This window comes from Podarcis melisellensis, assembly GCF_964234715.1.
Source record: "Podarcis melisellensis genome assembly, chromosome: 2".
Taxonomy (NCBI): domain Eukaryota; kingdom Metazoa; phylum Chordata; class Lepidosauria; order Squamata; family Lacertidae; genus Podarcis; species Podarcis melisellensis.
In genome coordinates, this window is record NC_138529.1 from 69483833 (window position 1) to 69510072 (window position 26240).

A 26240-nucleotide genomic window follows, 5' to 3' on the forward strand; every position below is an offset into this window, starting at 1 on the left:
TTAAGCTCCTTTCTCAGGAGGCTCAGATGCATGCACTGACATTTATAAACTGAAACTGATCGGAGACCCCTCTCTTCCTGAACAGATGCACTAGGATCCAGCAGAAGGGGTCCCCAATCTTCTTTTCCTTCCATTATGATCTCGGCTCAGAAGTGGCTGGAATAATCTCTTGTTTATTTATGGCGACTGAAAAGTGGCTGAGCTTCATATGCAAAAGGACCGCTGGTCTCCAAGCATGACATACTATCTTTTCCCTAAAGTCCGCACAGTGACACATTCCATCAGGAGACAGACTGACACTTTAGAGCCAGGGAACACTTCTCAAGAACAGTACAGTATTTTCCTGATCGCTTTGATTTTCTCTCCCAGCTTTCTGTTTCTCCTTTCTGCTTTCTTTTTCTTACATTCTCCCGCTCCCTCCCCCCTTCTCTGCTCTTTTCCTTTGTTTGCCATCTCACTCACTCTCAATGGCACGCACAGCACCATCCAAATGCAATATTGGTATTTGCCAGAACTATTTCCCAAGGCCGGCGGGGGTTTGATTTAAATGCAGCCGATTGTAGCTTTTATTTCACAGGGTAATTTGGATTTTAGACATTCTGGTTCCAAAAAGAACTGATGTGTGCACTGAGTGAAGAATCTCCGAAAGGGGAAGTGTGAATGCATGTGGAAAGACAGGCAAATAATACAAATATTTACCTAGTGCAAAGGAAATTGCTATGATATATTGCCCTTGGGGAAATTTTAACTCCTGCAATTGTGGTGCATTGCCCACAGCCGAAGAAAGCTGTGTTCTCCTGGGGGCCCATCAATTACCCTAAACGTCCATAGAGCCAGTCTGGATTTGTTTGACTGATTCCAAGGATTTTCCTGTGAAATCCCTGAAGTTTGTTTCTGTCATTAACTACCACTTCCCTGCATCTCACCAGCGAACCAGAGGGGGCAGTGTTGGTAGCAATTATGCCTCCACCTTCCCTGACCCCCCCACCTTAAGCATTCATCAATTTGGAGCACACTGGGAAGTGCTTCCATAGGGAGCCATTTGGTCGGTTTTCCTTTCCCTAGTTGTGGTATGTGTATGTACATTTTACTGCAAATTGTTCTTAAGAATTTCTTAAGAAACTGGCTGAAGTGCTAATAATGTGTATGCAGTACATTAGGTTTGAGGTTTTCAGTTACCTTGATTGCAAGCGAGAAACTCTAAATATTTAAAGGGGTTTTGCCTGCTCACATGTACACACATTGTTTGAATAATTTTAGCATGCTTTATAACTGCATCCATATGTACTCTTGGTACAATAGAAACAGAACAAGAGAAGGAGACCTTTGATGCATGCCTCTTACCATCATATTCCTGATGTGGTAAGGGAATAAGGACTCAAATCCTTGTGATCCATTCAAATGAGCATTTTAAGAGCTGGGAAAGCACAGGTTCCTTCTTACTGAACAAGAATAAAGGGATTATTTTTTTGGGGGGGGGTCCAGTACCACTCCAAGGGCTGTGGCTGAATGCCACATACTGAATCCAAGGGATCTTGCAAACTTCACAGGTTCAGCTGCTCAGAAAAACAAAATGTTACCTACTGTCTGGGTGGAGGGGAAGAAGATCCAAATTTAAAAATATATGAAAAGTCCCCCTGGATCAGATCAAAGGCCCATCTATTTTAGAATGCAACAAGGAACTCTCCATTTCAGATTCTCAGTAGCTGGTAATCAGAGACAAACTGCTTCCAGAACTGGAGGTAGAATATAACCATGCCTAGTAGTCATTTGAACTCTTGCCTGTGATAACACTATGCAGTTGCCCAAAAGAGATGGTAGAGCCAACAGATATTTGGAAGCACATATCTGGAAGCACATTCTGAGTGGTTCATTCATGAGTACTAACCCATGTGCATGTAGGGATGCCCTTCAACTACAGTATACCATCAAGAGAGCATAGACTAGACCTTATCATCATAGTCACTATGGCATAGTGTGTTGGAGCTTTTGCACTCAATATTACAGTATTTCTGTTGTTCTATTCTGCTTGTTAGCCTTTTCCACCTGTTCCATCTCTGTAGACTGCCAACTCCTGCGATTTCCCCTATATTTATTCAGCTCCCCAACACAATAAGTCTTCCAGCTGGATGCCTCTCAATGACATTAAAAATATATATATCTCGTTGTATTAAAATTAATGAGAGCTTTTAACATTGACTTCTGGGGAAAGTAGTTTGCATCAAAAGCCTGCAGTTCCACTGATGAAACAGTTCTTCTGATTGCCAATCTAGGGCTCTGTATGTGTTTTGTCCATTTCTCTGGTGTAACAAACAGTGAACTAATTATTGTGAAGTGTTAATTTAATTTAATATAGTTAAGTATGCTAAAACGGCGCAGGAATGGTTTGCAGTTGTCCTAGAGCAGGGGTCAGCAAACTTTTTCAGCAGGGGGCCGGTCCACTGTCCCTCAGACCTTATGGGGGGCCGGACTATATTTTGAAAAAACAACAACGAACAAATTCTTGTGCCCCACAAATAACCCAGAGATGCATTTTAAATAAAAGCACACATTCTACTCATGTAAAAACACCAGGTAGGCCCCACAAATAACCCAGAGATGCATTTTAAATAAAAGGACACATTCTACTCGTGTAAAAACACGCTAATTCCCGGACCGTCCGCAGGCCGGATTTAGAAGGCGTTTGGACCGGATCCAGTCCCCGGGCTTTAGTTTATCTACCCATGCCCTAGAGTAACTGCTTTTGTAAGCATACACCAACTGAAAGTGCAGAAAGCAGACAAATCAAAACTGTTCAGTTGCTGTATTGTGTGACTGAATAGACATTATCCAGTGGTATAAAAGACAGTTCCTCCAGAGAAACGGGGGGCCAGGAAGCTATCTTTGGTTCATATGCAGAGGGACTCAGCAAAGGTGCATTGTGTATTAGAAAGTGGTATGTGTATTTTGGGGGTGGGGTGTCAGCTGAAGTGGAGAAAGCTGGATGTAACTTACACTTTGTGATGAATAAAGGTAATATTGCAAATTTCACATACACACTGTCCCATCAGATTTCTGGCTAGCCAGTTTCACAGGGCCCTGGCACTCTATTTAGGCAAGTCTGTCAAATCTCAGAGGCCCAGTGGAACCCAGCTGGTGGTACACACAAACTTTTTTTTTTTAAATTCTACTATTAAGAAAAATGCATTTTGTCTTTGTGTGTGTGTTTTAAATAATTAAGTCCAGATTTCTCCTGACTAGAAAGTGGAGAATGCACCATACAAGTCCTCTTCCCCCCTGGTTCACTGCATTTCTGTGCTCGGCAGGAGGGTACAGAGGTAGTACATCATAAAGACTGCAGCCCCATCCTCCTCTCTTTCTCTCTGTAGGGAAGGGGCACTCTTGTGGGGGTGGAGAAGCCCCCAGTGGGTGGGCTGCTGGCTCTGACTGCCATAGGATAGGCCTATAAGGACTCTTTTCATTCCTGAGAGGAGCCGACTTGATTACTGCCCCTCAATCAAACCTTGTTTACTTTACCAAATGAGAGCAGCATGTGAGCTTGTTAATTGTAGTTGGGCTCATACGGTCTGGTATTCATTCTTTTTGGAGACTGCTCCAGCCACACTGTGAAAAGCTGATGTTCTGGTGGTAAAGACAGTGACCCTGGTTAAGAGTTCAGTCAGTGAAAAGGCACACACGGTCAAAGTGTGCGTAAGAGTACCGCAACTAACCCAAAAAGCTTACATTAATCTTACTTAAATCATAAATACTGATAATGTTATTGGTGGATTCTTTGTGTTATGTAATTCATTATTCTCTATGCATTTAAATACAGAAAGTTGCTGTAACAAATGCCTCTGGGAACCAGACGCTAGCAGTGTCTGGATTCCCCCCCCCCTTCATTCAAGAGAAGAGGTGGGCAGAAGAGGAAGGGAGAATTTTCCATTCCAAATATATATGAGTTCTATATTGTATGTGCTGCAGTTGTTGTTTTCTTTCTTTATCTGCTACCTTGAAGACAAAAAATATTTATCAAAGGCTAAGAATGGTTCAGGCCTAGAGGCTCCATGAAACCTAAAATGAAAAGTTCACAAAACACACACAGAGGCCAAGTTAATCCAAATAATTATGTAGAAGATGCTCTGAAGTGTGACGTGCCAGAGTATCCTCAATATAGGGGAGTGTATAAGGCCAGCTAAAACCATAATGTTAAAGGAATGCAGAACAAGAAAGTTGAAGCTCAGGTTCCTGTGTGCTCCAGGAACCCCCAAAGTTTAGCTCTTAGTCATAGGGCGGGGCTGATTCTCTCACTATTTTCTCTCACAATGAGTAATATAACTTGACATAGGTAATCACAGCCATAGTTTTGCGTTTTGGATCTAGTATAGCCATCTTGCACTATATAATGGGTATGGGGGAGGCACAATATATTATGAGCCCATTTTGATTGGGTCTTACAGTATTCACTGCTGCAACAGTATTCTTCTCTCCACTCCAAAATTAGATGTTCTCTCACCTAATCTTAATTTCAGAATTGCAATTAAGTTGATTGACAAAGACTGTGCACTGGGGAAATGGGCTAGCCTTCTGAAGGACAGACTGGTGAATTGTTAAACCTGCAAAGTTCTCCTCCCAAGGGTAGAGTTGAGCAGAATAATAGAATGACTTTTAACCAGAGAATTTTAGTTCAGTTCCTGTCTCATAACCTGTTCTGGGAAATAATGTTTCTGTCTTCACTTTCCCATCTCTTATAGATTCCCTAAGAATTCTTCCTGGATTTTGGATTCACACCTCTTCCCACTATGCCCCTCGTTGGCTTTTTGCTTTGGGCAACCTTACTAATTGTAGGCTGGTGGCCATCCTACTCCAAGGATTACCTCTTTGCTACTCCAAGAGTGCAGCTCACTTTCAAAGGTAAGGCACAGACACTATGTTAAATCAGTGTTATAGCATAGTTGTGGTCTTCCTTGTGTTATGTTTTCTGGCAATTAATGGCTTGATAAAAGTTCTGCATCCAGAATGTGTCTCTTGAGGGCACCAAGATCCAGACCTGGAGGTTCTGTTTTAATTTCAGGTTTGCTAGAGTGGCCACTCTATCTTTCCAAGAATGCTATTTCCAGCAGCAGATTTTCTTGGGATCCTAGCCACGATAATGAGCAACACTTTTTTCTGGAATAGGTTCTGAGAAGCCCCTGGGCTAGCAGCCTACGTCAATCACACATGTAGTGCATTGCACTTCAGTGTCTCTCTCCATCTGGAGATAACTGGCCTTGCAGCTTGTGGAGTTTCCTTAGATTTTTTTAGAGTCAAGCACCATAGCTGGCAGTACAGACAGCAGATTGACAGCTCAGTGAACCCAAGCTGCTATGTGTGCTGAGAAGTTGGCAGCAAGTCACATATGAGCTTCCTAGGAAGGGACTGCAGTGCTGCATGTGGATCTTCCATGCCGAGGAGGAGACAGGTGTTGGGATGACTGTCTGTAAATCTTCAGGGCTAGTTGGCATGCGGCAATGATCGCCTGTGAAGGATACTGCATTGAATTAATTAATTGACCTCACAGGAAGGAGGATGCCTCTTATGAGTCTGATCTACATTAGCCTTTTTGTCCTCGTACTGCTTCTGCTTGCATGCTCAATGAAGAGCAACACATCAGCCAACTTGTAGTAAAACCTTTTCATCCTGTGATTTTTTTCAGACTACTTTATGATGACTTTTTAACTTAATGCATTTTTCTTTTGCTGAGAATTTCCAAGTGAGCTAACTGTGCAGCTATTATGGTTGTCTGTGAGAGTGGCTTAAATCTTGCAGAACTGGATTGGCACCTCCTTCTCCCACCTTCCTCTCCCACCCTATGTTTAACCTCTGGTGGGTAGGGACAAATCTGTTTATGCTACTGATTTGTTCGAATTCTGTCTTTCAAATATAAGTGGTTAGAAAATAGTGTTCTCTCTGTGCTGTATCACTGAATTGATGCTGGTTGCAGGGCTGAAGTGCTCACCTTGCTGGGGATAGCACTGGTAAGGGGGAAATTAGGCAGAGCCCATTAAAGGGAAGAGAAAAAAGAGGGACAGGGAATGTTATGTTCTGCAGGAGGTGGAGGACCAGCGGTGGGAAAGGAGATGTGGTGGTGCGTGTGATGGAGACTTTGTAAGTCTCAGATAGCTGGCTGACTTTGTTTCTACACTTGGCTTGGCAACGCCGACTTGTCCCCATGCCTTTTGTCACCATCACACAGTTTCTGGCAATTAATGTTTTGTTAAAAGTTCTGTATCTGGAATGTGTCTTGGAGAGTATCAAGATACAGATCTGGGGGTTATGTTTTAGTTTTAAGTCAATAGAAAAGCTTACCATACTCACAAAAACCTTAAAAGATAGCAGAAAAGATCTCTAATAGGCAAAGCAAATTCTATGTGCACATGACTGTCGCCTTGCGTGAGTGTGTCTACTTCCTGTGCGCTTGCAGCTAATTATAGTGATGTGATATAAAAGACAATACACTACACATGACTTAAGATACTTGAACTTTTCATTGTACTTTCAAGTTGCATGTAGCATGAAATTGCATTATAAACAAGGGGAATACAGCACTGTATTTCATACAGTGTGCAAAATACAAAGTGCTGCCTCAAAAATGAAAGTATGACTCTGGTCAGGGTAGCATCTATAGGTAACTATGCACTAAAAGCAAAGGAAGCCTGTAGCTTAGGTACAAATTTCCTGCAAATGTTTCTTCCTTTTCCATAATCAGGGGAAATGAATCAGTGTGTATCTCAGGGCTGGTGTATTTATAGATTGCAAGTTCTTCTTGCCAGGATATGACATGAAGGCCTCTATTTTCATACTGTGCTGCTCCTTTACTCTTCAGATTTCTGCAGCATGACATTGCATGTGTTGGGCACATGACAAAATGTGAGAGATTTGCAGATCAAGGAGAGGTGATCAGGGAATGTGATGAATAGTGTATGTTTAAAAGTTTGCTTTTTAAGATCTGTCAATAAATGTGTTTTATTACATTGTCATTTTAATGACAAAAATATCATTTGTGTCTAGCTTTGAGTATTTATTGCAGGTTGTGTGGAGCCCACAGTAGCTCATCACCAGTAAGTCTGAACCTTGTGCTTAACATGTTTGCACATTATAAGAGCCATCATCTTTTGAATATTTATTGGTGTGAGTCATGAGGTGATAGGTGGACACTTACCCTGCAACCGTATGACTATTTTTGTGTTTTCAATGTTTTTGTAAGTAGGCTTCTGTTACATTCACATACTGTACTGGCAGGATTTGGGGACTGGCAGTGGCAGGAGGAGATTGGTAATAGTGGTGATGGGAGCACAGATTTGGTAACAGTGGTGATAGGAGCACAGACGTGCTATTAGATTCAATAGGAAACATCCTCTGGCCTTTACCTTTATGAGCTGTAATTGCAGCTAATCTGCAGGATGTTTGAGAGTCACATTGGCCCTGCAAGCACAGGGATGCATGAAAGTGATTGCTAAGTATGTCTAGAACACTACACCTGCATGTCTTATACTTCTCTCTAGCAGAGAAATCAACAGAAATAGCCATACCACTCATATCTGCAATATAGGAGGTACTGATACGGATATATCTTTACAGGGTGGCTGTTAGAATTACACCTTGATAGGACACTTGAGGCTCTCTGATCACTTGACATTGATGTGCAGATCTTATTATTTTTCTAAGCAAGCATTTATTTAGGAATTTACAGTGCTAAATTACGAATGCAAACGACTTGTTCTGCACTCACTGTATGAAGGGTAGCCAAAGTTAAAAGGAAGAACTGTGTGCTCTAATAGTTTCATGGAAGAACTTTTGGTAGGTGCAGTTTGTCATGCAGGGGTGAATCATCTTGTAACACCCTGTCCTCTTTTACTCCTGTTTCTTTGAATTATTTTTTAGCTGTAACAAATAGATTAATTGATTTTGGAGGCAATTTAGACTAGTTGATACGCCACTGGGTTGAGATATGCTTGACCTCAGGTACGAAATCATTTATGTTGACTCAGTGTGATACTTAAGATTCATACAGATATTATAATATCCTCTTCCTAGCTCTTCTGTATTTTGGTGTACTTCATTCTGTAAAGCTTCTTAACCACATTCAGTAAACTGTCAGGGGAAGTCTAGCCCAGCTCTGCCCCTCTTATAGTAAGGGTTGTTGTGGCAGCAGTTGGAGTTAATTATCCAGTATTGATTCTGCACAACGTCTTTGATGCACCAAACTGAACATAGGCCACAGACCATTTGTGGGGACCTACCTATGGCTTGACAAACCTCTTCTTTTTGCTTTTGCTGCCTGCCTGGGACTGAAAAATGTAAGGTTGTCAAGAACATGGAAGGTCATAGTATTTGTCTATGTTGAGTTTTTTTAGTAACAAGTCTGGTTTAGCCTCTCTCCTCCAGCACCATGCATTTTTTACTTCGAGCTCTGGATTGGCTAGAACTGCACTCCTGAGTGCCCTTCTCTTTTACAAGCAAGAACTTTGGAATATGAACAGAGAACAAGCGGTAGACAGAAATATAATCTATCCCACCTTTATGTTTTACTGGTATAAGTACTCATTTGAGTTCCTCCTTTGGGCCTATTGAAAGATTTCTGTATCTTAGAAATTGGGGGTGGGGGTTTCAAATGAATCACTTTGATAATGTCTTTGAGCCTTTTTATAAGAGGATTTGGTTTCCTGTTACTCTACAATAAAAAAAGCTGGGAAAGTTCTACCTTGCCAGTAAGGTTTCTCTCCCCCCCCCCCGCCCAGCCCCATATCACTTGACTCTGGGGTCCTGAAGCTTTGACAAAAGCAGAAATAATAAATAATCATGGGACTTGGCAATGAAACGGAAGGCAGCTTGGAAATGAATTGAATGGTGAAGGTATTGAAAGAGATGGAAGAACTTACCTGGAGTTTGCTGACAGTTATGCACATAAACATGGAAACAATGCTTCCTGATTCGTAAAGCCAAGGAAATTAAATCAAATCTTTCTCAGTAAGCAGGTAACTGTTTCCCACAATTCCAGATAAGACTACCTGCAATTCCTCCTACTGAAGAGATCATTCTCCCCTGCATTCAGCACTTCTATCCACCCCACAGTATGTTTTTCCAAGGAATCGCTTCCTCCTTTCACTGAATTCTTGTTCCAGCCACGCTGTCCTCCTTTGCCCTGGGCTTAATGCCCTTAACATGTTTGCAGATTTGTTCTCTAGAATTTGTTCTCGGTTGCATTAGTTGTAATCAGGTATACAATCTGATGTGCACATAATTATGTGTATAGGAGTTGGCAGTTGCATGCCTCAGTGTTCAACAGCATAGTCAAAAGTAAGGAGGGGCTGAGTACATATTGGCGCTATCACAGCATGAGATGTATTATGAATGCCCCTCACTGGAAGTTGACTTTCCACAAGTAAAATTAAAATTAAGCCATTGCTTATAGCAATAATCTTACATTTTCACTCACTTTCTTCTTTATGAAGTCCATTGACCTGTATTTGCAGCTGATCTGCCAGCAGCTAGAGTCTTTGCATTATGGAACAGCATCTAAAAAAGTCTGATCTTCTAGCACTTAGGTGGTTATGATTCATGGGCTGGCATTCATCTCATTTTTAATTCTGTTTACTGAAAGCTACATATATTGGTTAATGCTTTCTTTTGCAAATCTGTGCATGATTTAGAAAGTCAGTTTTAAATGGATAGTTCTTCATGATTCTCTGTGAGCAGAAAAAAGTTTTAGACTGACTTTGTTGTGAAATACTGTGTAGGTTTTGCACTGTTGGTCTGCTGTTGCTGTTTTGGATGAAACTGATATTTTAACTTATTGTTGGTTTTTTAAATGTTAAATTCAATTATTTTAGATGCTGTTTGTTGTCTGAAGTATATTTGGAAGAAAGAAAGCAACTGTTACGCATTAATAATAAATAAATGCATATATTTACCTATATTTGTTAGCTCTTAGATTACATGGCCTATCAAGTTTTCTCTATAAATCTAAAAGGAATGGAATAGATCTTTTTTTAATAAGCAAGGCAAAAATTAGACTTTTTTAAAATTCAGAACACTGTAAATATATGATAGGTGATAAAACCATGTGGGGTGTTAGCAGAGGGGTAGTACCTCTGGTGGGGGACACTTCATGCTTCTTCTGGGGTAGTTTGTCCATCTTTGATCTCCATTCTGCACTTAGTTCTCACATGTGGCTCCTAGAAGCTGTCAGCATGTGACAGCAGCCACACCGTGGGAATGGCTTCAACCGCCCAGCTAAACCAGGTGAGGAGAGCCAGTGGGTCTCAAACCCTCAGTGAGTTTGGGTCTTCCCCTGCATACAATGACAGGCACCAGTGGATTGAGTGAGTGAGAACAATAGTGGGTCTAATGGTTAAGAAGTCAGTTTGTGCGCATGCTGTAAAAGGAAGTGGGGGCAGGCAGGGCTCATCAACCTGGGCTAGATGGAAAAACCTGAGTTTTTCATCTAGGAGGAGGAAAACTCTGATCTCAAACCTCTGCACTCTTGCGGGATATCTTTGGGACAAGAAAAGGCTCAGGAGTGAACCCTACACAAATTTGGAGTGGAGGCCCTAAGACTATTGGATGGTCCTTTGTATGCTGCCTCCTAGCAACTCCTGCAGCCAAGCTGGTGCCAAGCATATTGCTCTGCTTTCCTTTGGACCACATCAGCGAGGTCTTGCCGTCTGGGTAGCCTAGAACTTCCATACACATTGCCCAGGCTTGCATCCCAGGGAGGATACTTTGGTGCTGCTAATGCAGGTTTGACTTCACCCCCAAAGGAGCACTCAATTGTCTCTTGAGACAAATGGATGACAATGGATAAAACCATGTGGGTTAGCAACTTCTAGAGGAAATATCAAATCACCTGACTGACTGTGTTGTACCTTGTGGGTAGTTACTTGGGTGGTCTCCCCCCCCCCCTTTGACAACGGGGACAAGATTTTCCCACAGGTGGAGCTTCTAGGCAATGTCCAAACAGTAGTCGTTGCCTGGTTGTTGCCTGGTGGTAGCGACTGGGGGCTACTTAAAGGGCAAGGTGCTGGCAAAACACCAACAAGCCTCTGCAGCCCATCACTGACGTTTCTCTTTTTATTCTGCAATGCATTTCTTTCCCTTGAACCCCTATTTCAGTTATTCCCAGTTAATGAGAATTAACCTCTAGCCTTGCCTAAAAGCCAGCTGGGAAACCAGAGCTGTAAACTGAGCTGTCTTTAATTAGGTTTTTTCCCTGAGTCGATAATTTGTATGTCTTTATGTGCCTCTCTTTCTAGTGAGGTGGTGGGTGAATAGAAAGGGAGGGGGTGGGGAAGAGCACAGCTAGGAAAGTGGGAAACATGAGGAGGAAGAGTTAATCAATGTGGGCTGTTAACATGGCCCAGGCCACCAACTCTGCCAATAAACTGCAGCCAGGGCTTAGAGAAAGGTGAGAGATTTAATGCGCCTGACACCTCCTCCCACTTGGCCCACATTCTACTTGGCAGATTAAACAGCAGGAACAGACCATAATTCTATATTTGAGCAGGAAGGAAAGAGGTTGGGGACAGGCGTGTAAGGTTCCAGACTGAGGATTCTGCATTATTTTTTACAGCAGGGGCATACAGAAAGAATGCTCTAGCATCACATTTAAAAACAGACAAACCCATATGCCCAGGGGCATTGAAGCCTCAGAGGAAAGTGTCATGGCTCATGTACACTGTTTATATGTCGTTGAAGATTATGAGCTTCTGTGTGGAGGGCATGTGGAGGGTAGATCCATTCACTTACCATATTTTTTGCACCATAACACTCACTTTTTTCCTCCTAGAAAGTAAGGGGAAATGTCTGTGCGTGTTATGGAGGGAATGCCTATGGGTGGCATTCCTACGGATTTTCCTCCTCTAAAAACTACGTGCGTGTTATGGTCGGGTGTGTGTTATAGAGCGAAAAATACGGTATATAGGCTTTTCTATAGGGCATTCATGTGAGGGTAAACATTCTTTTTCAAGGCTGCATATAAACTGTTTCATTCTAGCACTAAGTTGTGTTCCCACCACCACTCCTCTTAGTCCTTGGAGGTTAAAAGAAAATAGCACTGATGGATTTTATTAAGTGGGGAGTGGAGGAGCAGGCGGCTGGATTGCCCCTGAAGACATTAGGAAGCCAGCAATGATGGACTTCTATTGCTTTTGGCTTTGGAGTTCTTCAAAGGAGCAGCACTAATTTATCCATCTTCAAGAAGTAGCAGCACTAACTTTGTTACCTTAGGTTCCAGATAGTGATATAGTGGAGCAGGAGAGGACAGGGACAAAGCACCCCCCACTTATTTCATAGTAAAGGAAAAGGGACCCTTGACCGTTAACTCCAGTCGCGGACGACTCTGGGATTGTGGTGCTTGTCTCGCTTTACTGGCTGAGGGAGCCGGCTTTTCTCTGCAGACAGCTTCCAGGTCATGTGGCCAGCATGACTAAGCTGCTTCTGGCGAACCAGAGCAGCGCATAGAAACACCGTTTACCTTCCCGCTGGAGCGGTACCTATTTAACTACTTGCACTTTGACGTGCTTTTGAACTGCTAGGTTGGCAGGAGCAGGGACCGAGCAATGGGAGCTCACTCCATCGTGCACTACACCTCTTCTAGATATAAAATGACCAATTGGATGATTCAGTCTTTCAGTTTTCAGATGTATCTGCATATAATGCAACAAGGGAAATTTATGTTCCCTTACCCAGAGTTAACAGTTTGATGACAGAGCAGACTGCATTGCCTCTGGTGTGGCAGTGCTGCCAGCAGAGAAGTTCACATGGATCACCAGCTGGGTAGTGTTGCTTAGTCTCTGCATATAGACAGTAAGACAATGCAGTACCCAGAGAGCCATGAACAGCTTCCCCATTCACTTCCTGCTGCAGCCAGTTCAAAGCCCATTGTTCTGCTTATATCAGTGTTTATGTTCACATTCAGTGGGAACACCCAGACCACTGTTGCTGAATAATAATTAGAACCTCTCATCTGCTGCTCTCTTTAGCAGTTCTGTATTGGCCTCATCACATGGAAATGGCACCATGATCTTGGCGTACATCATTATACCATTTTTGGAAAATACAATTTTCTCTGGTTCAGAGAGTTCATTGCACTCCAAGAGCATCAAGCATCACCAGCCCTGCAAGTGCTACAAGATTTATCAAAATCGTGTGTGTTGTCAATGCGGATAAGTCTGTAGGCTTTGCAGGAGGGCAAAGTCTTGCCTTTTTTCCTTAGTGATAGTACTCCAATTGTCATTGTGATGTTCTGGAACAATGGCTTTGCTATGGGTATCATTCATTGCTCAGTCTTTGACTAGCCTATTCTCCTTCTCCATGAACAGTAGGTGCTTTTGGTTAACCCCTGTGCTTGGACCTTATGTTCGCATTGTGTAGCACTGATATTTGTGGGAGTTTTTCCAAGTTAGGAGAGCAAAACTAAGCCATGATGGGTTGTAGTTCTCCATTTAGTATTCTGTGTCAAAACCTTTCTACTCTACTCCCTACCCTCAGTGCTAAGAGTTGGGAACATGTTCCCAGGAGGGAAATGAGCAGGGATGGAAAATGAAAGCAGCATCCTGGATCCTCCATTTGCTGTCAATCCTTGTTTCCCAAGGAAGGATGAGGTGGGGGAGAAGATCTATTTATATAACCTGGACATTTGCTGGTGACTTCCCACATACAGGCATATATCTTTTTCAGTATTCTTCTCAGGAAAAAACAGGGTGGCTATTCTTAACAAAGTTATTAAAAATCTTCTCCCTATGTATGAACATCATGTTATTTTGCTTATTTGGCAGGTTGGGACTGATTGACAACCCCATATTTACAGGTATCTGAAGAAGTGTGCATGCACACGAAAGCTCATACCAAGAACTAACTTAGTTGGTCTTTAAGGTGCTACTGGAAGGAATTTTTTTGTTTTGCCCATATTTACAGATAAGCATGATATCTATGGGTGGTATGCTTGTTAGGAGTGTGTATGTTTGAATCTAATTTCTGTTGTTGGCTTGAATGAAATTAAGCATAGTAAAAACAAGAATATAGCCTGTATCTGTGAACCACTGATTTCAAACCTGGACTGGAAAAACCGCTAATTTACCTCTATATCTACAATGTAACTCCAGCACAAAGTCTGAATGTATACTGAATGTATACTGTGTGGGGCTAGGAGAGCCAGCACACATGGAGGACAGGGAGGGAATTCTGATATGCTTTCCTTCAGCATGTCCTCAAAGCAAAAGAACATCCTGGACAGTTGCACAGCTTCTTTACCATTTCTCAAGTGTTTATAGGGCTGTGACTTGTGACTTATTAGAAAATACTTACGACTAGTATTATTTGTATTATTTCGCTGCTGCTGTTCAAACACCTGTCACTTTTATGGCTGGGTATAGGAGACCAAAGATGTGAAAGCTTGACCACATGCTGTCATGTATACTGTATGTGTTTTATAGGAAGGCAGAATATAAATAGTAGAATAACCTCATTTTGTGTATTTAGAAGGTCCTGGGTTCAATTCTTAACCATCTCCACCTAAAAAGATCTCTGGAGGAAGGCCTGGAGAAGATTATGCAATAGTAGGTTGGATGGACAATGATAATATAAGACAACTTCATATCAAAATAACAATACAGCTGTCTGTATCTCCATGACGGAACACCTGGGATTATGCTAGGGTTTTTTTGCTCCAGTGCAGTCCTGATGACTTTTAAAGCAAAGTTTCCACTGACTCTGATAAGTAGAGTTTATTTATTCTTCTAGTCAGGAGGACATGCATATAACCCATATGTGTGGAGTGATTACTGCCCTTATTTATTCTTGTTGCCGCATTAGAAGCAGGGAAGGCGACCACTAGTGATAATAATCTTAAAAACAAGTAATGAAGCAGCAGCTAAATTTTAAAGTGCTGAAAGAGGTAAATGACAACAGCTGTAGGATTGAGCTGTTAACATTAAGTTGGAATTTGTTTCACTGTTCAAATTATTCTGTGCCACAGTGTGTCCGCTAAAAGAAAATGCATAAAAATGTGACCATGGCCGAAGCAATCCATAGAAGGGGTAGAACAGTTAGCCCCAGGGACCTGGAAGAAGGAGATGGAACCTTTCACCTCAAGGTCAACAGAGCAAGGCAGTCATTACCAGCAGGGAGGTTTAGGTCCTGAGCAGAGAAAGTTGGTGGTCTTAAATTAACCTGGCTCCCAATGTGTCACAATCTCTTTGTGTGTGTCTGCTGTCTTTCTCTGGGGTGTCCCAGAAAAGATTATGCAAATTGAAATGGTGTAATGCCATTCAGACGGAAAGATGGAAGATACTAAAGCTGCGACTGACCATGCTGTACTTGTATTGTGGTTAGCTGCCTGGGGCTTTTAAAAAACTCCAGGGCTGCCTGATGGAATCTTAATGTCAAAATGTATTTGACATGTGGTCCATCCCATCCCTAGTAATTTATGGAGGAATATAATAAATACATATGTGGTGAGAAACCAAAGATGATGATGATATTTTTTTATTGTCTACCTTTTTCCCAGACCAGGACTCAAGGCAGTGTACAGATAAAATAAAGGTAAAGGTAAAGGTACCCCTGCCCGTACAGGCCAGTCTTGACAGACTCTGGGGTTGTGCGCCCATCTCACTTAAGAGGCCAGGGGCCAACGCTGTCCGGAGACACTTCCGGGTCACATGGCCAGTGTGACATCGCTGCTCTGGCGAGCCAGAGCTGCACACGGAAACGCCGTTTACCTTCCCGCTGGTAAGCGGTCCCTATTTATCTACTTGCACCCGGAGGTGCTTTCGAACTGCTAGGTTGGCAGGCGCTGGGACCGAGCAGCGGGAGTGCACCCCGCAGCAGGGATTCGAACCGCCGACCTTTCGATCGGCAAGTCCTAGGCACTGAGGCTTTAACCCACAGCGCCACCTGCGTCCCTACAGATAAAATAGAAACAGCTAAAAACAGAAAAAGCAATAACTTAAAAGCAATTAAACACTAACAGATATGAGATACAGATAATTACAATAAAAATAGCTCCAGCCCTTTCCCTAGAAACAATCAGTTCCCCCAAACTGGATGGAGCAGGAAAGTCTTCACCTATGATAAAGGAGAAGGAGGAAGCCAGTCTACCTTCTCTAGGAAGGGAGTGCCAAAGTCTGGCAGCAGGCACTGAGAGGGCTGTCTCCCATGTCCCCAGCACGCGTGCCTTTGGGAGTGGCAAGACTGAGGGAAGGGCCTCCCTCAAAGATTTCAGAGCCCGGGCAGTTTCATATGAGGGAAATAGGTCTTTCAGATATGTTGGACCGAAGCCATGTAGGTCAAAACTAGCACTTTGAATTGTGTCTGGAAACAGAATGGTAGCCAGTGCAGCTGTTGTAAAAAGAGTCCTATGCTCCCTGTAACCAGCCCTGACAGAGTTGCATCCAATTGTCTTCTGCTTATGGAAGAATGTTTGGTCTAGCCTAGACTTTTGTGAACAGAAGGGCAGGGAAGATTATATTCATTAATCCTTTTTTCCTGCAGACCCCTGAGGTACCTCCCAAAGTATTCCAGAGAGTTTCCCAATCCTCTGGAGCAGATTTGGGTTGTGGTATGGGAACCTGCAGAGGTAGAGTGGAATAATTATCAAAAATAACTTTCTCCTCTTCCATGCACAGAAACATTTGCTGAATTAAAGAGACTTCTGAGAACAGAGGCACACAAACTGAATGCAATGTATTTAAAATTATCTTGCTGTTGCTTAACTTCATTAACTACTCATTCTAATCCAAAAGATCTCTCATGCTAGCTCAGAATTAGATGTATTTGTAGACTAGGGTAGAGAACCCGTGACACCTTCAAACTACTGTGGGACTGCAACTCCCATCATCCCAGACCATTGTTCATGTTGTTTGGGGCTGATGGCAATTAGGAGTCAAGGAACATCTGAAGGGCCACAGATTCTCCACTCCTCCACTACTGTGGGGATGCAGTTCTTGCTGTACAGACATATTTCATTGTTAGAACAATCAAGAGGGATTCTTGGTTGATATTAAAGATAGTCAAACATAAACAACAGCATGATCTCAAAGGCTGCCACCCTAACTTGATTTCCTTGAGAATAAGCCTCATTGAATTGAATAGCACTTATTTCTGAACATTCATGGTTAGGATTGGACTGCAAGTTATTTCAGAGGCCAAACTCTTTCAATTTCTAGACATTCTAAAAACAGGTGTATGAAGGGGGGAAATACTTTGAAAACATATGAGTATTTTACATAAGTGCATATTTGTGCTAAAAAGCCATCATTGGCGAAGGTTCCCTGTCACAGGTCCATGTCTTTAATAATGTGCGGTCATCTTTCATAATGTGTGAGTTATATATTGTGGTTTCCACCCAGTGAACATAACGCTTGACCTAGACCACTTGAGAGGTCTGAGTTCAAAGGCCAAGTCAATCATAGGATTACAGGGCAAGAACCTACCTCTCAGCTGTAAAGTGTGTGCCTATAGAATGAAAGTATGAAGTGGTTACTCACTAAGGACCTTAGCAGCATTGCATCAGGCTGCATAATTTAATAAATAAGAAAATCTAAGTTGCCTTTAGACTCAGAATTGCATTTTTGCCTAGGAATGATTTTTATTTTGGCATATCTTTCTACTAAAGCTGAGGAAATTCTGCAAGAAAAAAAAGAAAGAAAAATACAGCCAATGAGACAGCTAGGACAGGGCATCTTGGAACAGACAGTGTAAGTCAAAGAAAATCATTGCTTAAATGTTGTTATCTGGCATCAAAGTAAGGAATGCATGATGACTGAGTATTATAATTGCCTACTTAAAATGTTGGCAAAGTGTCCTAGGAAACCAGAGACAAAGACTGTTAGGTTCTCATGCACAAACAAGCTGCTTTTGGATGGGAACACTCCAAAGTATCACAGACAGTTAAGTGATCTTCATAAGACCTAGGGGATTCTGGAAAACTGTTGAGTTAAAAGGACAAGAGCACAGTACTTTATTTATTTGTAACCCACTTTTTATTGTTCACACAATATCAGAGCAAGAAACAATATGAACACATTCATACTTTGCTTGGACTCTGTCTCTTAACTGGACAGAGACATCCACAGTGTGTTTCGGTCCTCCAAGCCATTAGTTGCCAGAGTTGCTGGTTATCTACAGATGGGAGCAGGTGTCAATCACTCTGCTCTGAGCTTGTCTGGAAGTGATAACCAAGAGCTGAAAGGCTCTGTAATCTCATTACTTACTAACTCCCAAAGCCATCCCATTTCCAAAATGCCTCACCTAACACAAGAAGTCTATTCCCTTTATCTACTAAGCTTGTTATCCTGTTTAGGAAATAAATTGAGTTAGACAGGGATAAATTCACAAAGAGTAGCTGTGTGAGTCTGTTGCAGTAAAAATAGCAAAGAGTTTTGTGGCACTGTATGGGCTGGGAAGCCCTTATATTGAAAAGGGAGGATTGCTATTTATCATCACCTCTAGCTCATTGCCATTTAAGCACAAACTGATCGTCTTCATTATTGCTTCTGAAGAGCTTGCAAGCACTGATGAAGATTCATAATGATAGATTCAAGGGGGTCATTCTTAACCATTACCATTCATTCTCTTGCTGAGTTTTCAGAAATAATTTCCTGTGTCCTCCTTAGTTTTATTACACAATTATACCCTTGCATTAATTTTTCTTCTACGCAATGTATTCCACCCCACCACCATTGTATCATGACATTGCTATAGCTGCTTTTGCCAACCCAGCACCAACCTCCAGATGTTTTGGACTATAATGTGCTGACAGAGGCTTATCAGAGTTACAGTCCGAAATTTCTGACGGGCACCAGGTTGGTAAAGGCTGAGTTAGAGTTTCTCCTTCTGTTGTTGTTAGTTATATGCCCTTAATATCATAGTCCTCTGGAAATACTTCATAACGCCAGCCAGTTTTTCTATATATGTATTTGTTATTCTTGGGAAATAGCTCACTGGAAGACATGGGAAAAATCAGAATTTTAGCTTTAAAAAACCAGGCCGTACAACTTTGGTACAAGTTGTTTACTTTTTGTTAAAAGTAATATGTCACTCTGCATTACAGCATGCAAATTTAATAAAACAACACACTGCATTTGTGGAATTGGTTTAGGAATCCTACAAAGTGCTTTCTGGCATGCCTTCTTTTGATAAAGACATTCTTAAACAGTGTGGCTTTTTTAAAAAAAGCCTTTTAAAAACTGTGGAATCTCTCCCTTGGCTGGATGGAGACAGCTATGTATGTGAAAATATCTTGATTATCTCTTGTTGGTGCCTTGGCTCTTTGACAAATGCAGTTCTTTTGAAATAAAAACATGATGCAGAGATTTCTGTCTCAAAACAATGAATTTTGACATTTTTTGATACAGCATGCTGCTATAGTAAAGCAAATAAGTGATTTTCAATGTAGGAAAACTGGCCACAATCCCTCACAGAGTTGGGCATGCTTACCTTCATTTAAATCACTGGGTTTCAGTACAAGACTTGGCATTCCTTTTTAGCACTTGAAGCAAAAACTTACAGTATACTTTCCATACTCTTTTTTTTTTTTAAATGTCCCACAGGATGGAGGTTGAGCCCAGAAAAATGTTACCTCCCCTGGAATCTGCTGCCTGAAATGACTGTGGTATGATGCTTCACAAAAAGACTGATTATGCATATATGAGTGTTGTCACCTAGCTTGCAGCCATTCTGTCAGGCTACTTGAATTGTTTCTATCCCAGGAGAAGTTTAAGAACTGATATCTGAGTTTCCTTTTTTCCTTCTCCCTACTCATCGCTTTTCCCATTTCTGCCATGTAATAGTCTGAAAGTTGTGACTAGTTGTATTTTTTAAATGATCCAGTAGCTTAGAAGAGAAAAAAAAGAAAAGATTTCAGTAAATAATAAATGTAGGATTGTGTCTACTGTATTTTAAATCCAAATAATTGTTTGATGGGTTGCTTTCTTGATAAGCATACGGTGAGCCTTTCTGGAGCAAACCAAAGGTCCATCTCCTCCAGCATCCTGCTCTCAAAGGGGCCAGTCAGATGCTTATGGGAAGCTCACAAATGGGCATTATTCAGAGAATAATGTTTCTTGAGAAGTGTAGAAAGAGTTTGAGTTTGGGGGCCTCCAAGGCCAGCTAGGCCCAGAACTCTTAGCTTCCATTCAAACACAGCTTTCTGCATCAGGTTTCCACATCAGCCTTCTCCAGCCTAGTGCTGTCCAAACGTTTTAGACTGCAGTTCCCATAATCCCTGATTATTCCTCATCATTGGCTGTTGTTGCAGGGGTTGTGATCTAAAACAGGTGAAGAGCACAATGCTTGGGAAGGCTGCCCTAGATCAAAAGTTATAAGCAGAAATGTAAGCTCCTTCCACCCTGGAATTTCTGTAAAACGAACTAGCCTGTTTGGTAGTCGGCACCTTATAGATTTTTAGCCATTAAATGAAGTCATAGCCTATATGCATATAAAGGTGTTTGTGTTTCATGTCACTTGAATTGAGTGAATCTATGGTGTTCAGCAGCAGCTCATATAGTTGCCTGTCAGCCTACTGTTCTTTCTCTGTGCACGTCTAGCACACAGTCCAGAAAATCAAAGCACGGACAGGCAGCACAGTTGTATCAGGATCTTGGTTGGCATATACATGATTAAACAATTTCAATTATGTTGATAATAAAAGCGTACATGCAGCATTAAAAAATAGTAATTTTTATTAGCAAAGAAGAGCATATTATACATTTTATCTATCAAATAAATTTTGAATAGAAATATAAAAGTGTACATGGAGCTTAGGATGCCATTAAAATGTGCTGATGCTTATTTTCAAAATATAAAGAGCTATGCAAGTTTCATTTTTCCTGGGCCTCTGAATAGGGCAATTTATTTCTGTAATTCATAGCCTGTTATGAATCTTGTCCTTCCCACCCTCCTGTGCTCACGTCCTTGACAAAAAGGCTGCAGTGCTAATCCTGTTTACCTGGGAGTGAACCCCATTGAATCCAATAGGATTTCCTTTTGAGTAGACATTGTTAAACTTGAGCTGTAAATCAGTAGTACTTAATTTTGTGTAGATACAGGATTATGTTGTTAATCTACCCCCCCAAAAAAAAACAACCCCTATTTTTTAAAGCAATTAGGAAAGGCTTACTTGGGTATCACTGTTGTTATTTGGCAGGAAACTAATATTGATTTGTAAAACATTATTTTGCAAGGACCAACTAGTTTTGACAATAAAATATTTTATGTGATATATATGTATATTATAACTCCAGTGTTGGCAAGCTTCTTGCTTCGTTTTGCTTTGGTATTTTCTTGTAAAATATCAAGATTGTGCAGTGTTGTAGCTAAAGCAGAGTGGAGTGGGGTGCATATTTATTTTTACTGCACATGAATTGTAAAAATATTTGTATCTTGCTTTTATTCTCAGGAGCTCAAGGCAGCATACATTGTCTTCTCCTCCCTCTATCCCTTCTAGTATTCACAACAGCCCCGTGCGGTAGGCTAGGTGTGAAAACAGAGTAGCAAGTAGGATAGTGTGTGTTTTTTTTGCATAACATATGCACTGTATTCTGTAGCACTGCCCAATATTCACCAACAATAGTCTTAATCCCCCATGTTGTGGTGAATGCTAAACTGCTGATCCTGGTAACTTCATGCACAGAAGTGTTAACAAACCAGTTTTGTGCTATCTGTCCATCCCTACTCTTCTAGAGATTGAATGCAGAAATGCCTGCCCTGCCCTTTTAAATTAGTATCTATTCATTGGGAACAGCTGGAGTTTATATTTCACTGATTCTTGCAGCCTTAAAAGGCATTTTTCAAATATTGACAGCTAAGTATTTTGGAAAATGTTTGTTTGTTTGAAGATACTTTCTTTGCTTAAACTTAAGAGCCAAAGGCCACAAATGCACATTTTGCAATGCCAGAAAGAGGCAGGCTCCAGACAGATCTGCACACTATAGAACTAGAGGTCAGATTGGCAATCTGACTGTGTCTTTTGCACAATCACATTTTCTGCATGACTCCCACCATGCAAAGAGGTGTGCGATGTGGTTTACAACATTGCACGATCACAACAACACTACAGCAACTTTTCTTTAGCACTGAAACCTGGAAATGTAGAAATAGAAGTAGTCATCATATCTTCCTCTACGTCAGAGGTTTTCAACCTTTTTGAGTCCACGGCTCTCTTAACCAACTACATGCTTTCTGCGGCACTCCTGTGGGACTCAGGAGCCCAGTTATGTCACCCCTTGTCTGCAGAGTTGCAGCCTCTCACCCTTTTTCGAACACCCTCCCTTGTGGAGTGTTCCCTCAGTCTCCTCTCCCCTCCCCTTGGGAGTCCTCCAGGCAGCTGCTGCTGCCATCCCTAGTTTCTGAGCTGCGCCACCCCACGCCCCAAAGTGAGGTGCCTCCCAGAGGCACAGTTCGCCTGCGGAGCTTATAGCCAGTTTGAAAGCACCCCAAAAAGTGCAAGTAGATAAATAGGTACCGCTCCAGCAGGAAGGTAAATGGCATTTCTGTGCACTGCTCGGGTGTCGGTGTTCCATTGCGCCAGAAGCAGCTTAGTCATGCTGGCCACATGACCTGGAAAAACTGTCTGTGGACAAACACTGGCTCCCTCGGCCTGTAAAGCGAGATGAGCACCACAACCCCAGAGTCGTCTGCAACTGGACTTAACTGTCCTTTACCTTTACCTTTTAAATACTGCACCTAAGGAACCAGTGTAGTGTAAATGTATAGAAGCCCTCTTCTTGTGCTTTTGGATCATGTGCTGCACAGAAGGAATGGGGCTGCACCCATTGGCTCCACCCTGACCTCTGTGCATTGGGCAGAACATGAGAATGGGCTCTCCACTTGTTCCAACTGTGTGTGCGTAAAACCTGTTCTCACATTCTGCCTAAAGGCACAGAGGATGTGATCCTACTCTTTTAACTGAATGCATGGGGGAAGAAAGCTAGTGTTGGATTTGTATTAGGGAAACATACGTTAAAATCCCTAGTTATCCATGAAGCTCATTCTGTAGCCTATTTGAGAAACCACTGAATCTTACCTACTTGACCTGGTTGCTGTGATGAAGAAGTAAGAACCCCGAATATATTATTTTGGGATCTTTGGAGGACGAGTGGGGTACAAGTGTAATAAGCCACAGCAATGAGAACAATTTGTAGTGGAGGGAATTTAAAATCCGAAGTTTAAGCCCTACTTCTCTCATGGTCTTTCAAGTGCCATATTAGGGAAAGAGTGTTTCCTCCCAGCCTGACTTTTGTCAAATCTGTAAGGATATGCCTTAAAGCTAGGAACAAGCAAGAAAACAAACAAAAAACTCTGCAGGATCTGAATTCCTCATGGGACTGAAGTGGACGACATGTTTATCTGGAAGCCAGATTCTTTTTTGCTTTCAAGGGTTGAAAGGAAATTTGGGAGGGGAAGAAACTGGTGGAAAATACTGGAAATGTCTGAGTGATTTATTGAAGGCAATTAAGCATGGAGAATTTGTTTTCTGTAGGCAAAATAATAGTGTATACCCAGTGAGGAGTTCCTTCCTGAAGGGGCCAATGGACGACGTATGAAAAGAGGAAGGCCTCAATACAGTGGTACCTCTAGTTATGGACTCGATCCATTCCGGGGTGCCGTTTGCACTCTAAAAAGTCCACAACTAGAGTGCCGCTTCTGCGCATGCATGCGTGTGTGGTGAAATCCGGAAGTGTTCATGTTCTGTGTTCGTATGCTGAAAAAACGCAACTGGAGACTGACATAACAAGAGGTACGACTGTATACAGATTAGGATTTGCAGCCAAAGATCCTTTCAAGAGTGCCATCTCTTTGACTCACTATGTATCATACAATATTACCCCCCAAAAAGCAGGTTACTTGGAAAGGGCTCACAAAAATTGGCTCTGTTTGTAGCTCTTGGAACTCTTCCCAGCCATACCTTCCTTGAGTATTTCCACATCAACCTTGAGTGTTTTTTCCTGTCAGGAATGTGTCCTTGAACTCTGATATTTTTATTTGATTTATTTTAATATTTGTTTTTTGCTTTTCCAACAACAAATGTTGAGCTCAAAGAGGCTTACAATAATCACCATAGCATTGAAAATTTACACTAAAATATGAAAAACTTTCTATAAATAAAAAGCAAAACAAAACACACATTCATCCATTTATCTGATTCAGTACAACGTCATAGTGATTTAAAATAAATAGCTGCTGAACACCAGCCCTGTGCCACTTGACATACATATGACTCAGGGGGTTTGAGCCCTGGTCTTTTGCACTGGGACCTGGTTCTTCTGTCCCTTCATTTTTCAACAATTTTTTTCTTATAGTTTGGCTAGGTGTTCTCGAAAGGGCTGTGTCAATAAGACTCCATCCATCCATCATCTTAATGTGCCCCGAGGCAAATTTTGGCCATAGACCAGTGCCCCAAGTATTTTAATTACCCAGCAGCACCCCTACTAAGTTTGTAGCACTAAGATTTAAATGCAAAACCATCCAAGTGTGCTTTAATATGTATTGGGTGTTGTGAAGAGAGATGTCTGGAAAGCTGGCCTTAAACAGTCTGGAGCAGTGCTTAAGAATAAAAATAAAAAAGGTGAAAGAACTCACCATGAAGTTGTTACAGTAAGTTGCCGGGCGACTTGGGGAAGCCCTGAACAGGTGCCCATTTGACAACAGCTGCGCTCATCGCTCATGGAAGTGCTAAAAAACATGGCAAGCTGTCTCCCTAGCTGGTTTGGAGGTCACCCCTGGTTCTGGTGCAAGTCAAATTAATGTGCCCCACCTCCCTTATTTTCTTAGATTCAGAAAGATGGCTAGGGCAGGTTGGAAGGCCCTTGCGCAAACATGTGTGCGTGCATGCAATGCATAGCTGTCAACTTACAGATTTGAAAATTAAAATTAAGATGGCTCCCCGGCCTGGCTTTGCACTGCAAAGTTTGCAGCAGCAAGTGCAACAAAATGGCGTCCAGCATTAAAAACCCCCCTCAGCTTGCATTAACTAGCCACACACAAGCTCCACCCCGCAGTCGTTCTTAGACTTCTTATTGGGTGAGCAACACAGCCAAGCAACACAGTTGGAGCCTCCCTCCTCCCTGGCCAGCAGGGAGGGAGAGAGAGGAGCTGCTTCCCTTGAAATTTAAGGGACATCCATCAATAAGGGACAGCAGCGGGACATGGTGCTGGAATAAGGGACTGTCCCTTCAAATAAGGGACACGACAGCTATGATGCAATGGTACAGGCCTGTATGGAAAGCTTAAAGCCTGCCACCATTACATAGGAGACAGACTGAAGAAAAGGAAATATGAACTGGCCCCACCCCATTTCTTGAACAATCCTGGCTAGGAGTGACTAGGAGCTACGTGGAGTCATAGATCTAAAGAAAGTGTAGACTCGCACAACCTGGCCATCTTCCATTTTGACTTGAAATGCTTGTTTTGGGCTTCTCAGAAGTGGAGGGAGTGCCGGCCCACAATGGTACCCACCTGAGAGGTGCTAGAACTGCGTTTGGTGCACTCGGCCTGAAAAACAGCACTGGTCTGAGGTAGCCAGGTTGTTTAGCCTAGGTGCAATGACTGCATAGGGCTCTCCCATTGAGAGAGCTTAGAAGAGAGAAGGCAGTTTGTGCATTTTCCCACATCCACCTGTCATCAAAATGCACTTTGTCCTTATGGGATCAAGAGCATAACCTGACCACAGTAACTTTGTTTTGGTCCTGCAGGGTTTGGTTTGGATATGTTCCCATGCTGCTGACTGTTTACTTTCAGTACATACAGACATCCTGGGATCAGGACTGTTTGTCTTTTATGTTAAGAAGGCAGGCAGCTGTGCATCCCTGAAGAAGCTGTCATTCAGTGTGTGATTTAAAAGTGATTGGGAACTCTATGATAAGTCTGAGATTTTGAAATGGCAAGGATTTTGCAAAAATAAAAGCAACCCCTTCCACTCTCCCCCAATCCAAAAGAAATCAGCAAAAGAAATTAGCAAGGTGTCCATGGTGAGTGGGTAAATATGCGCATAATCAGCCCATATTTTTAAAAGGAAAAAGGCTCTGATAATGAAGGAGGAGGGGTGAGACAGTGGCCAACACAACAGACATTTATTCACACAATAGTGAAGGAACACTCTGGAAAGATTAGTGCTTGATTAATGAGGTACAAACCTTCACATGAAGAAACTGAAAAGCACAGTAATCAAGGCAGGCTGGATAATAAAATGTGGAGTGTGGGATGTTGTGTAAATTGTGTAAAAA

General features: G+C 42.0%; 1 protein-coding gene across 7 annotated transcripts in view; it reads left to right on the plus strand.

Annotated features, from left to right (window-relative positions):
* Positions 1-26240, plus strand: part of SEMA3F (semaphorin 3F) — a 127225-nt gene that overhangs the window by 6755 nt on the left and 94230 nt on the right. For all 7 annotated transcript variants that reach the window (XM_081900273.1, XM_081900279.1, XM_081900275.1 and 4 more), the window contains exon 2: positions 4734-4893. In XM_081900273.1, coding sequence (XP_081756399.1) covers positions 4782-4893 — 112 coding nt within the window. In that variant the 5' untranslated portion in view covers positions 4734-4781. The remainder of the gene's footprint in view (positions 1-4733; positions 4894-26240) is intronic.